Genomic DNA, 13,652 nt, shown 5'->3' with positions numbered 1-13,652 from the left:
AAATGAACAGTTGGAGGTCTTCTAATATTCTTAGTATTGCTACATGCACGTCATCAATGTATGTCAGAAATTGTAAGGGTGCAGGTCCAGTATATTACTCAAAAAAAAAAAGAGGTTTGAATAAGATGGTTCCATTTTCAGAGTTAAGACAAGTTAGCAGTCTTAAGGGAATATCAGTGGGAATGTTCTTCTCAGGTCTTGCATCAAGAAAATATTTTAAAGCTCTCAAACCATCTTCATCAGGGATGACTGTGTAAAACTTTTAATGTCTGTTGAAAAAAGCAAAGAGTTGGCAGGTTGCATTTGTTCTTTCAGGCGTTCAAGGATTTGTAGCAAGTCTGAAGTCTTTCACATATGTAGGTAAGGACTGAACAATTGGTTTAAAAATGGCATCCAGAATGTGGGATATTATTTCTGTTGGGCAGGAACAAGCAGATACAATAGGACCTCCAGGATTATTGTCCTTTCGAATTTTAGGGAGAAGACAGAAACAGCTACATCAAGGATTATCTACAATAAGATTTTGTGTGAAATCAGGAATGCATCCTGCTGATATGGTATGACTAATAGTGGACTGAATGGAGGATTATAACTGTAGAGTGATGTCAGAGGTGTACTGTCTACAAAAACTAGTATCAAGAAGCTGCACAATTGCTTCCTTCTTGTAGAGGTCTTTTCTCCAAATGACCACAGCTCCACCCTTATCAGATGGCTTAATAATGTCACTCTTTTTTTGTTTACATTTCTTAGTGCAAAGTATTCTTCCTTTGGTAGACTGTCATTTAGCAGACTTTAAAGTTATGTTACCAATCTCTCAATCGGGGCAAATCTAGCAGTGCAGAATTTTCTCGAACTGCTTGGTGGCGTTCTGTGACTGTGCCATGTTTTAAGTTACAGCTTCGATTCACCTGCCAATGTTTGTATAAGGTTGTGCTTGGTGTTGTATACCTGTAAGCAATAGGTGTGGATTAAATACTTTAACTCAGTAATTAGAAGGGGCGTATACATAATTATAATTAGTTATTAAAAATGTAAAGTCCTAATAATACGTATGACATAAAATGTCGTTTCAACAGGGGTTCTGCCGTTGTCCTGGCAGGAAAAAGCAAACATGTTCTAAGGTTCTAAACTATAAACGAGTCGCAAGTGTCTACAATTAAATTCCGTGGCACTTAATGAAAATCGTTTCCTTGCAGTGCTTATAAACAAAACAAGTTTGGTTTGTCCTAACGGTCAAAAAGCAGAAAGGTTGAATGAGGATAATATGCTGACTTTTTTTGTGCAACTCCGAAGTTAGTCATGGACTAACCTACATAAAGGTTAGTTACAAAATTAAATGTTTTTAATAACCGACCCACTGAAGGTGCGGCACTTCGAGTACCGTGTAGAGCACAAAAATCCTCTATACTATTACTCGAAATATCCATACCATGAAGTGTCGTTCTTTTTCACGGGGGTGATTAAGTTTAAAGACGGGTGTTAAAACGAGTAAAAGAGCAAGAAGCTTTCATTTTCACCACATGCTGCTTCTTAGTGGGGGCGTACGGGCATGTGATAAAGAGTGTCCCCGGGTTTCGGACTTGAGTTACTGTAACCAAAGCCTCAGCAACTGCTGGGTGCTAAATGGTTTTGGTCATGGGAGTTTGCAGTTGTTCCAGCACGAAGAAATACACCTTACTGAGTTTTGTCAGAACACATATCTGAAGTCAGGGGCGTGTCCATCAGTAGAACTGGTAAAGAAGATTAGGTTTCGTTCGTTTGCTATTCCCAGAGGTGAATGTTGAGCACAGCGCAACTTGCTTCATCTCAGTGCGTCGCCGTTCAAAAAGACAGTTTCTTGCAAGTAGACCACGACTGAGGATGGATCTACTCAATCAAACCATTGATCCAAGCTGCAGACAACCACCACCCCTGGCTATAGACATCATTTTACGTAAGTTTACAGCGTCTTTCACCATCTAAACAGCGAATGTAACTAAACTAAATTTAACGAACTTGTAATTTAATAAATAAAACGTATTGAATAAGCAATACAGCAGGGTTAATTTAGGTCTTTCGAAGATGAATGAACTGTTCCAATAGATTTCCAAGAGCTAAATCATAACAGCATTTAGGAAACAAAGACTAAGGTCTGAAAACCTCTCACATCTAAAAACAATGTAGTCACAGACTATGATTTTGCTAAAACTGGGGATCTTGAAGGGTCACTATTTGCAACTAGATTCCTTTTGAGATCATTTTCCATTATACACCTGTTGAAAATGTAGAAGAAAAATTGGTTTGTTCTGGAAAAAAATCCCCCCCCCCCCCCAAAAGAAAAGAACCACAACATCCAAGGCCTCCCTGGAGTTTCCTCCATGTCTCAGCTACTTGCCAAAGACCTCCCTGTACTTGCTTTGATGCTGAAAAGGGCTCACCTATTGATTGTGGACAATGTAGTTGTAGCACAGTGGCTAAGGTACTTGCCTTGTAATTGGAAGTTTGCTAGTTCAAGCCCCACACCTGCCATGTTGCAACTGTTGGTCCCCTGAGCAAGGCCCTTAATTCCTAACTGCTCGTGTAGTACTCAGTCATAATTGTAAATCGTACCACCTTTCACCAAACGATCAACATAACAGGAGTGTCATGATTTTACCCCAACAGGGGAAATTTATCATTGACAATGAAATCTTTGAGAAGTCATTTGGTGTAAGGCCAGAATAAGGGAAAAGAGGACATTACACCATTATGCATTGAAAGGTCACAGCACTAAATATTAATGACCCAACAAAACTGCAATTAAAATGCATATATTGCAATGCAAAATATTCTCAAAAATATTGCATTTGAAGTTACTCAATAGAAGTGCCTCTTCACACATTTAGCTTTTATGTTAAAGTATCAAAACGAGCACACAAGCTGATGGAAAACTGAGAAAATGGAGAGTCTGGCATCTCAAGCTCTAAGTTCAAAGGTAGTTTTAAAGAAAGCTTTGAAAGTAAGCTTTGTGGTAATTCATAGTAAGAGGTTAATTACAGTAAAGGCCTTGCTGATGATTCAGTCTTCACACATTCAGATGGAAAATGCTGAGCCCCTAAGCCCTTTCGCTGTGAGCAATCTCAAATGCAACATGCCACTTCATGTGAGCTTTTGTTTGTTTATAATACAGCATTTTTTAAATTTTGATTTCTGTAATGTTTTCATTTAACATGGTTGTGTTTTTACATTTTGCTTCATAAAGGCTGCTGTTGTTTGACTCTCCATGTCACTGTACTACTACCCTATTTTTGTAATTGTGGCTTCACATATAAATGAAAGCTGGCTTTGTAGGAGGTACGTAAAAAGCATGAGACTGAACACCATAGCTACTATGCCAGAATCAATGCTTTCTCTTTATTGCATTCTTTTCTCCATTCAAAACAAAAAGGACATTTGTGTCTACACGATGCTTCATGAGCGCTCTGGTCTTTTTGTCATCTTTCTAGTGAACAGATGCTTTTCAGGCTGCAGTTATTTTAGTATAAGCCAAGAATTCTTGAGTAAAAATAACTCTTAATTAATATTTCTTGAGTTTAACATGCATCATTGCAGACATGAGAGCGACACTGATTTGGCACCACATATTCTCAGAGTAGGCCTGATGCTGTGTGCTTTGTGGCCCATCATTGTTCCATCCCAATTTTTCAGAAGGCCTGGTACAGTGAAAGATGTCCTTTTATGGTCTTTTAAGCTGGGATACTTTCCTGTTCCAGTAGCATAATATTGTCACGTCACTGTAGCTCCAAGTCCAAACTTTCAATGTTCTCTTTTAACCTCAGCCAACATGAACTGGGCATTACATTTGGTTTGGCCATTAGATATTGCCAACAACTCTGTCAATCTCTCACTATTTACAGGTGTGGACCTAAGAGTAACAACAACAACAAAAAATCCAAGCCCAAACCAGTTCTACACTTCTACAAATAACTTACATTTTTATTCTTAGGCCCACAATAAACTGTAACAAAACCAAAGAGTTTATCTGTTGTCCATGTGCATTTAGGTGAAAAAAAAAAGAAGCTGAAATGCACTCTTTGACCAAAGTCGTAGTACCTGACACCGCTATCCATGCAAAAATAGCCCATGTGATTTTAGTTCTTTCGACTACACATGTGTGGGTATTTTAACAGGCAGCATTGGGACATTACACATCAAATAGGAAGGTGTACACTGTTTAAATAGACCTTGCAGGTGGGGTCAGAAATGGCTGCACAACAAGATAAAATGTTGAGGAGGTACTGCATTTCAGTGGTTGCTTGGGTAATACACCTCCTCTTAAATATAGTGTTAGCGGTGTCACATCCTTGAAATTTTTTTTTTTTACATGCATCATACTGATGCACATAAAGAGCTAAAACAGAAAGCCAACTTTTTAACAGTACGTGACAACACCAAAGGGGATGTACTTAATTTCTGACCACAAAGAGGAAATGGCATGAATCCCAGAACACGGCAAACACTCTAACAAACAGCAGCATCCTTCTATTGCCAGCAGGTTTCAGAATTTGGGGGTGGAGGGGTGTAAGAATGTTGGTGGTTTGAAAATGTTTGTTTGGTGACCTATACTGTTGTTATAGCCGTGACATTTTTTTTAAAAATCCGGAGTTTTTAATGCTATGCCCACAAGGGACAAGGTTATGAAAGTAAGGATGCATTTCATGGCTTTCTCACATGCTATGCAGGAAGGGCACTCCCTCCAGTTCCTGGAGTGTTCCATCGACAGACCCTTTACATGCAAAAGATCTTGACAGCACAATGAGCACAGGAGTGTTGTTTGAAAGTGTGTAAAGCCTTGTTGTCCAAAGCACTAAAATCACATTTATTAATTTTTGTATGCATTTGGGGGCGGGGGGAGTAAAACCATACATGATGTCATTGGTCAAAGCCCGACCTGTATCTCGAGTACTTCGAACCTCAAGTAAGGTTCAGCTTGAAACACCATGCTTCAAGTCTCATGGAAGACGAGCATCGAGACTATTTTCTGTGCTGGCTCCTAGATGGTGGAATGAACTTCCACTGGCTGTCTGGACAGCAGCGTTCCTCGCAGTCTTCAAATGCAGACTGAAGACCCAACTATTTGTGGAATATTTATTTAAATGACCACTGATCCTGCACCTATGATAAGTAACTGAAACTCGAGTTCTTGTAGGGTATTGCTTTTTGCACCTATTTGTTTTCTGTTATAGAGCTTATGTGTTTTGCACTTCTAGGGATCAACATTGATCCCTGCATTTCAACAGCTTTCCTTGCATTTCAACTCACCATGCAGCCTCATTGGACTGTTCTGTTTGTTTAGCCAATATGGTGCTAAGAATGAGTCTTCAAGTCTTCATAGGTCAGTTCTACCTCGGCTGCAGCCTGGGTTTGGAACACAGCAACAGTCTGTGGATAATACGTATACAGGGCCAGAAACCTCATAAAAGAACTGTATGAGACTACTTAGTAACTCAACAAGGTTTGAGATTATATTAAATTGTATGGTTAGGGTTAGATGTTCATTATTTGTTAGCTACATTGGCCTTGAAGCTCCAGTACAAACTGAAGCAAACTTTATACACCAACTGTGTGTGTGTTAATCTAATAAACCGATAGTCTTTCTGAAATGCTCACTGTTAAATGTTTCTCAGTCTCTCGTGTCACATTTGACATCATGTATACACATACACATGTGCATTCAAATATCTTGTAGTGTGTAAAGGCACATTCTCATACACTGACATACATATAAAATGATGTATTGATCAATGACCCAGCCTTACAGTGGGGGACGAGTGATTATAGCAAATGAGCTTCTGCTTAATGGTTGGAACACAAATATCTCCTTGTACTTTTTCTCTCCTCCTCTCGTTTTCCCTGCTCTACTCCAGACCACATGCGGTCCAGATGTCTCTGGCTGCTAGCCAGTGTGTTAAGCGCCTCAGCCATCAGACAGAGTTGACTCTCTCTATCCTCATGATCCTGCCTCTCCCTCTATCTTGCCCCCTTCCTCTGCCTTTTCCTCTCCCCCTGCCTCTGCCTCTCCTGATCTCCTGCCTCGCTCATGAATCCTTTGACCTTTCAGTCTTCTCATCTCACCCATTCCCCCTTATGCCTCTGCCTCCCCTCATGAGAGCTCTCGCTTAACTGTGTTTGCTTTTGGTTTTCTGGCAGAGAATAAACTGGACAGCAGAGCCTGAACTAGAGCAAGGTCCTCCACTCCTTCCCCTTCTGTAAAGCCAAAGCTCGACTATCTGTGCTCACTTAAGTGTGTGCCATGTGCTTAAGGCCCTCATACTGGTGCTGGCCGCACTAATGGTGTCTTTATGGCCTTTATCTCCACTCCCCTGGCCTACTTGTCACAGAAGCTCCAGGGCATGCCCACAAAAAGCTGACCCAACTATACTTTATAAAATGTATTTAATATATATTGTAATATAATTATGGCAAGTAAAATGCACAGAAATATACAAGGGGCCAGTAAAACCCTGCTCCACTGGACCAGGTGGAAAATGTTTTGTTGGACACTGCATTGATAAACGTAGTTTACAAATGCTTAAAGAACAGCATTAAATGCATCTTTTATTTTATTCATTTAAAATTATTTTTGATTTATTTTATTTAAAGGATCTATTATACTAATTTTACTGATTTACTGTTTCTGATTGAGTTGTTTTGGTGTGTACAGTGCTTTTGTACATACCAAACTGCATTTTAAATGTATGAAAGGTGCTATATAAGTAAACTTTTATTATTATTAGTGGCCCTTTGCCCTGAGTATAATCTAAAAGTGCTTCTGCTCTTTTGTTCTACAGCACCATCTTGTCTACAACCGTTCGCACAAATGTTGCAAAAATTGACAGAGCACAGTCATTAATCTCTTGATGACTGACAAGCTTTAACTGACTATAGGAAGAAAACACAGAAGGCATTGTGGAGATGTCTTCATTGTCCTGATGTGTAGTATGACTGGGTCCATGCTTGTGTAATCTGGGGGTGTTTGGTTTATAAGGTAGAACACCATCTATACATCTAGATTGCTTTCTGAGTAAAATGATTGATTGGTAAGGATGTTAAACTATTATGAGCAGAAAAATAATTAAAGCTAATTTTTATAAAAATGTCTTGCTAGATGTGCCTGCTCACACATAAAGAATTGCTGGAACTGGCAGGCCAGCCTTAAGGGAGTTAGTAAGCGTTGGGCTGCAGTATCTCCGTACTGCGTGTAGGCGTATCGGTGGTATTGGGAGGATTCCTCAGAGTCCTTGATCATTTCCTGAGTATTTCCCAATACCCAGGAGGTTGAATGTGCCTTGCCAAGCATTACAATATGTGGCTCATTAGTGCTCTTAATATGTCACACATTTAGCCATTTTGAACTGATTACAATATACAGCCTAAATTTTCATGTATGGTGCATGCTTTCTTTTGTACTGGTTTTATGTATCATCCATATACAAGAGTCACTTAAGTAAAATGTTTTATCACTCCTATTTTTCTGTTTTCTTTAATTAAACCATTTATTTACCAGCATATGTGGGGGCATGAGGTTAAAATTGGGTATTTCTTCTACCTAGAGCTTGATGTTTTTGGGATCATCCTGTATACTGCCCTGACATTCATGGCTGTAGTTTCAATGTTGGTTTACATCGAAGAATGTATCTACATCTACTGGAAAGTACCCTCCAGTAAGAAGAGCGCCATCATCTGGGTGAATGGAGCAGCACCAGTGAGGCACTCTTTGAGAACTACAATAATGCATTACAATTGGAAAGAGCCATTTCCACACTACTGTTGAGTGGTTTGACACTTGTGTTTTTGTTTGTCTTTACCAGGTAATTGGTACAATGTCCTGTTTAGGCATGTGGATTCCAAAAGCCACAATGTGCACAGATATGACTTCAGCCACGTAAGTTAAAGTTTGTAAGTTATTATTCTAAGCATATCACCTCTGTAATATCTTTTAGGGTCCATGAGATTGCAGGCTTTTTACATTTAGGCTCGAGTATTGGAAAGCTGTCTTGCTTGGCCCTCCTTTGTCACGGAATATGGAATCACAATACACTTGACTCTCTAATCCCTCCTCAGGTGCCCACACCTTTGAGTTAGTTTTAAGATTTGAATAGGTTTATAATTAAGATTAATAAATGTATGAAATGTAAAACAAGCTTATAATTGATTTTACAAGATGTTATTGAAATAAAACGCATTGATTGTAGTTATTGTTTATTATTAATAATAATGCTAAAGATTTGTATGGATCCTGTAATCTGTGTTGCATTTTTTCTAATATTAGCAAAAAGCTTCCTGCCTCTTTTACTGAACATCAGACCTTGCTTTTAATCTCAGTTAAATGGTTACTTATTCATACGCGGGAATCTTCTTGAATCTTTTTGCTATGACTGCCAGTGGAAGACCAGCCCTACATATGCGCGCCCGCACACACACACACTTGCATTCCGTTTCCGTTTTCCCAGGTACTTTGCAATTGTGGTGTTTAAATTCCTGATCCTGATGATTGAGGAATGTGGTGGTGACGAAGCGTTCCTGAGGCGCTCAGCGAAGAAGACGTTTAAGATCAGCACAGGGCCCTGCTGCTGCTGCTGCCCCTGCCTGCCCATGGTGCCCATCACACGGTAAACCACCCACGCACAGAAGGGGAGCACCAGGAGCAGTAGTAATGGTAGATAAGACATCATTGCAGTTGATGGCACTCCATTTAGGTATTTGGATGGCTTCTGTGCTATGATGGAGTAGACCCACCATCAGAGCCTCTCTAATGTGAGCGTGTTTTGTCTGATTAGTCCTGGAAATCGACCAGCTGGGCCAGGGCCCACGTGTGGGGCACTTTAAAGCTGCATTGATTATAGAGCCGTATTTTGATTTTTAAAATCCGCGTGGCACTGAAGCTCGTAGATGTAGGTGAATGTTCAGATTAACTAGCAACAGCAAGCAAGAAGTCAATCATTGGCAAGACATAAAAGGCTCTGTTTGTAAATATGGCCAAATACCCTCTGTAAGTGCTTTTATCCTGGGTGAAAGTGGTTCTTCTTTCGTGCTCGTTAGTGCGGTCACCCGGAACAGCACCTCGGGCTATTGCACCTGAAATGGTTTTTAGCTTATTGCCTTTTGAAAATGGGCATCTCTGTAAATATTGCACAAGTGTTCTCTAAAGAAACCAACATTTTGTCCAGCAGATGGTATTGTGGTTCTATTTCAACGAGTCTTGACTATTTTTGCAAACCTTCGCTAACAGGCGGAACAATAGGCTCGTTATGCTCTGGCTAATACTATACACGTGTTTGCGAATGTTTTAATAGTTAAACAGTGGCTGCTGAAGCATATTTTGCCAATATTGGGTGCGTCGGCTTGTAATTCTTTTTGTGCTCCCCCTGCTTTGTTTTCCTAGGCGGTCACTCTTCATGTTGAAATTGGGTGCCTTCCAATTTGCTATCCTGAAGATCGTCTTTACCATCTTGTCCATCATCCTGTGGACCAATGGGAACTTTGATGTTGCTGATGTAAGCAGAGGCCCATTTTAATACCACAGGTCCATGTCCTCCAATTTGGGATAGATTATATGGATTAAACTCTGGCTAGATTAAAACGCTCTTAAAATGGAGACTATATACATAATTCTTGTGGAATGAAAAGATTCTATAAATATGAATGAAACTGATGGACAGAATATGCTGAGCCTGTCCCTGTGCTGCAGATGCAGATCACTGGGGCTTCTATCTGGATAAACCCTTTCGTCGGGGTCCTGACCATCATCGCTCTCTGGCCCGTGTCCATTATGTTCATGCATGTGCGGAACACTTTACGCAGTCTAAAGATCATACCCAAGTATGCCATGTACCAAGTGAGTACGCAGCACACCATGCTCACAAGACTGTGCCATTCCCTGGCGCTGTGTTGTTGATGCCCTCTGTGTTTTCATTTCATGATATCCCTGGTGTGTCCCTCGCAAGCTGGTCCTCATATTCAGTCAGCTGCAGTCTGCCATCATTAATATTTTGGCCATGAATGGAACCATTGCCTGCGCCCCACCCTACTCCTCCCAGGCTCGGGGTTACTGTGAGTGCTCTTGACCCTGCTTCACCTAGGCAGTACATTCCATGGGGTTGTTTTAACCCATAAGCACAGGCGGCAAATAGCAAGTGGGATGTGTGATGCGAAGGCCTCACCTGCCCCTCAAGAGCTTCCTCTGTCCGTTTTTGCAGTGATGAGTCAGCAGCTTTTGATCCTGGAGATGTTCATCATCACGCTTGTGACTCGGCTGCTGTACCGGCGGCAGTATGAGCCCATACCCGACGATGACGTCAATAAGGAGCAAAAGATGGTCATCTCCTCTGACGGCCCAGTAAACTGTGTGAAGGAGCAAATGCTGGGTGAATTATTTTCGGAGCCAAAAGTCACAGTGTAAAAGAAGAAACATATTCATTCCTTTTTATGCTTGTACACTGGTGTGTGTGTGTGTGTGTGTGTGTGTGTGTGTGTGTGTGTGTGTGTGTGTGTGTGTGTGTGTGTGTGTGTAATATAATATCTCTATATATCTGTGAGAGTTTCTGACATCTGACATCATCTTTAATGTTCCTGTATTTTCTTTGTTGGAGTGGAAAGGGCAACTCTCTGACTGTGTACTCGGTAAATATGCAGTGTGCCTGTTAGAATGTTGCAAAATGTCAAATGTTTTACAATTTATTCAGTGTGTTCTGCAAATATTGCCTGTAGTTTTTATACATTGCACAAAATCAAAGCCTTTTTCATATGATTTTTATGCAATATTCATTTAAAACCATTTTGCATTGTCTAACAAATAAATTCAGGATTAGTTATCAACTCAACCTTCTAGCATGTTTTCTTTCTGGAAGGATTGTTTCCTCTGAAGGAGTACAAAAGTAAGTTTGACAGTCAATTCCATTAAACATAAGCACAATCTAAATAAATGCTGTAACAATGCACTGTATATGTCCTACTTTTAATACAAGTCAAATTCAGATGTATTGTACATATGAGGAATTTCTCTTGGTGTGTGCACATGCAACATACCAAACAGACTGACACATGACTATATACATGAAGGACACAGGAAAGGAAATAAACTAGAGAACCATGCAAGCTTGCTTTCACACTGCTATACAGCCCATAGCACTTCATACACCAGTGTCACCAGTATGGCACTTGAAACAGATGGAATTCTCCAAAGGAGTTTGAGCGAATGCCTCACTTCCTAGAGGCCTGCTGTCCTACAAGCTGATCTGGTGTGGTGAGTGCCAAATTATTAGTCTACTTTCATACCTGAGATGGGGCTGATTGCATCTTGCAGGTCTCATTTAAACTTCCTGAGTTGCCTCATTCCTTCTCTGAAAATATGTAGAACCATTGTAGGGAGTGTGAACTCCTAGCCATGCTAAGGTAATAAATCCTGGGTTGTACTTTCTTCAGCATGTACATAACATGTATTCCATGTTTAATCGAATGAGATTCAAACTCCTAGCAGTTTGAAAGTTCTTACCCATTCAATGCACTGGTGATGTGGGACACTGGTACCCTACTACACAATCTAGTAAAGGAACGATGACATTTCAAAGGGATTTGAAGACATGATCAACTCAGGCCAGACAAATGAGAGACACCCAAGAGAGAATGGGTCTTCCACCCTAAGGAACACCTTGTTTTCGTCTGACCTACATTAATACCTCAAACCTACCTGCCAGCATGGCAATCTGAGCATTAGCAGAGAGAGAGAAATTATTTAAAAGCTGGTAAATTGAAAAAAAACAAACTGAAATTCCAAAGGGATTTTGAAGGCCTTATTTAAAAAAAACCTGACAAGATGTCAAATAGATGGATGACTGATGGGTTTTAAAGGATTTATTTAACATGGGAATGTGGGTATGACCTGAGCTCAGAATCCTTATGCAACTTCAGCTTATGATTTGTTTATCTCTACACAATATTGCTCAGGGTACTTTAATATTGGCAGGTAGTTTTAATTTATCAAATCACCATTGGTCTATGGGAGGGAAATCCAGCCAAAAAAGATATAGTAATTAGAAAAAAAACCCTTTTTTTTTTATTTATTTTTTTTTATTTTCCATATGTGTACAAACTACCAAAATGGAAACCGAAATTAAATGTGCACATTTGCTATTTAATTTTCTATATAAACAGGAGTAATTTGGGACAAATATAAAAAGAAAATTAAAATGGCGTTTCAAAAAAGTTTCATGTTCAGAATCACTGTGGTAGTTCATGGTCATAATTAAAGTGAAAAAGCTAATAATGGAGAGAAAAAAACTTCAGTTTGGGTTTGCTATTTCTTCCTGAAATGCATAACAAGTGTCAAAACTAAAATCAAAATGCAATGTTAGTTTGTCTTTTCTTTTCTATAGAAATTGGCTGCAGATTGAGTTTTCCCCATAGATCTGCTCAAAATAAGATAAAGGACAGTGAGCTCTGGCTCCATCTGCTGCTGGTTTGCTTTTCCCTTCACACTGATATCCTCATCCTCACTTTTTAACTGTGCAGTTTGGTTTTAAATGTAGAATAACTTTTATTTACTTGGGCAAAAATGCAGTTTTAAACTGCATCTTCAATCATCTTAATTCATAAATTAATAGTTTAAATTATGTTTATTTTAAATTATTCAGTCCTTTAATGTATCTTAATTTTTCACTGCATTTTTTAAATCATATTTTCTTTTTCTACCTTCCTGAGGTGATCTCAGGATGCAATAAGCTTTATTATTCTATGCATTCTATTCTCTATAAAACAGTGCTTAAGAAAGTGCTATACAAATAAAATTTATTATTATTATTATTAAAAGTGGCTACTTTGGTGCACATTCCATATTATTACATAAGAACCAGAATCAGGGTTAATAGTTGGGTGCTTACAGGTGCAGTTGTTTGTGTAGAGCGAGAAGAGTAGTGGGTAGAGGACACATTCCTGGAGAGCGCCAGTGCTGAATGTCTGGATATTGGAAGTGACTGGCCTCACCTGCTGTTTCCTGCCTGTCAGGAAGCTGGTGACCCACTAACAGATGATGGGGGATACAGTGAGCTTTGAGAGTTTGGAATAGAAGATTTCTGGAATGACGGTTTTGAAAGCTGAGGTTCACAAACAGGATCTTTGCACATGTCCCTGGACAGTCAAGGTGTTGTAGAATGTGGTGCAGTCCCATGTTAACTGTGTCATCCACTGATCTGTTTGCCCAGTAGGCAAACGAGGGGGTCCAACAGGTGTGCTATGATGTTCTTTAGGCGGACCAGGCGTTCAAAAGCCTTCATGACCACAGACGTCATAGCAACAGGCCTGTAGCCATCCAGACATGTAATGGAGGGTTTTTTGGGGATTGGGATAATGGGATAATGGCAGAGCTTTTGAAGCATTTTAATCTGCTGTATATGTGTGTGAAGACTGAACCAGTTGGTCAGCACAGGTTGCAGCTTGGGGAGATGCCATCTGGACCTGGTGCTTTCCTGGTATTCTCTCTGTGGAAGAGCCAGGGCACATCCTCTTCAAATACATTCAACGCAATGTCAGGGGTAGTGTGAGGTGTGAATGGGTCCATTAACATTGAACTGGAGTGGGTAAGGGGTGTGAATTTTTCCCTTTCAAACCTACAGTAGGGGACATTAAGGTCATCAGCC

General features: G+C 39.9%; 1 protein-coding gene across 1 annotated transcript; it reads left to right on the top strand.

The window, feature by feature from the left end:
* The first annotated feature begins 1,605 nt into the window (after window positions 1-1,605).
* Window positions 1,606-10,471, top strand: slc51a (solute carrier family 51 subunit alpha). The gene is made up of 8 exons (XM_027005388.2): window positions 1,606-1,933; window positions 7,572-7,723; window positions 7,830-7,903; window positions 8,472-8,630; window positions 9,404-9,515; window positions 9,710-9,856; window positions 9,966-10,071; window positions 10,218-10,471. The coding sequence occupies exons 1-8, from the start codon at window positions 1,861-1,863 to the stop codon at window positions 10,418-10,420; spliced, it is 1,026 nt and encodes a 341-aa protein (XP_026861189.1). The 5' UTR covers window positions 1,606-1,860; the 3' UTR covers window positions 10,421-10,471.
* The last annotated feature ends 3,181 nt before the right edge of the window (window positions 10,472-13,652 follow it).

The sequence above is a fragment of the Electrophorus electricus genome, chromosome 5 (genome assembly GCF_013358815.1).
Source record: "Electrophorus electricus isolate fEleEle1 chromosome 5, fEleEle1.pri, whole genome shotgun sequence".
Classification (NCBI taxonomy): domain Eukaryota; kingdom Metazoa; phylum Chordata; class Actinopteri; order Gymnotiformes; family Gymnotidae; genus Electrophorus; species Electrophorus electricus.
Note: the sequence above shows the minus strand (reverse complement) of the source record. Positions and strands in the feature narration are given on the sequence as shown.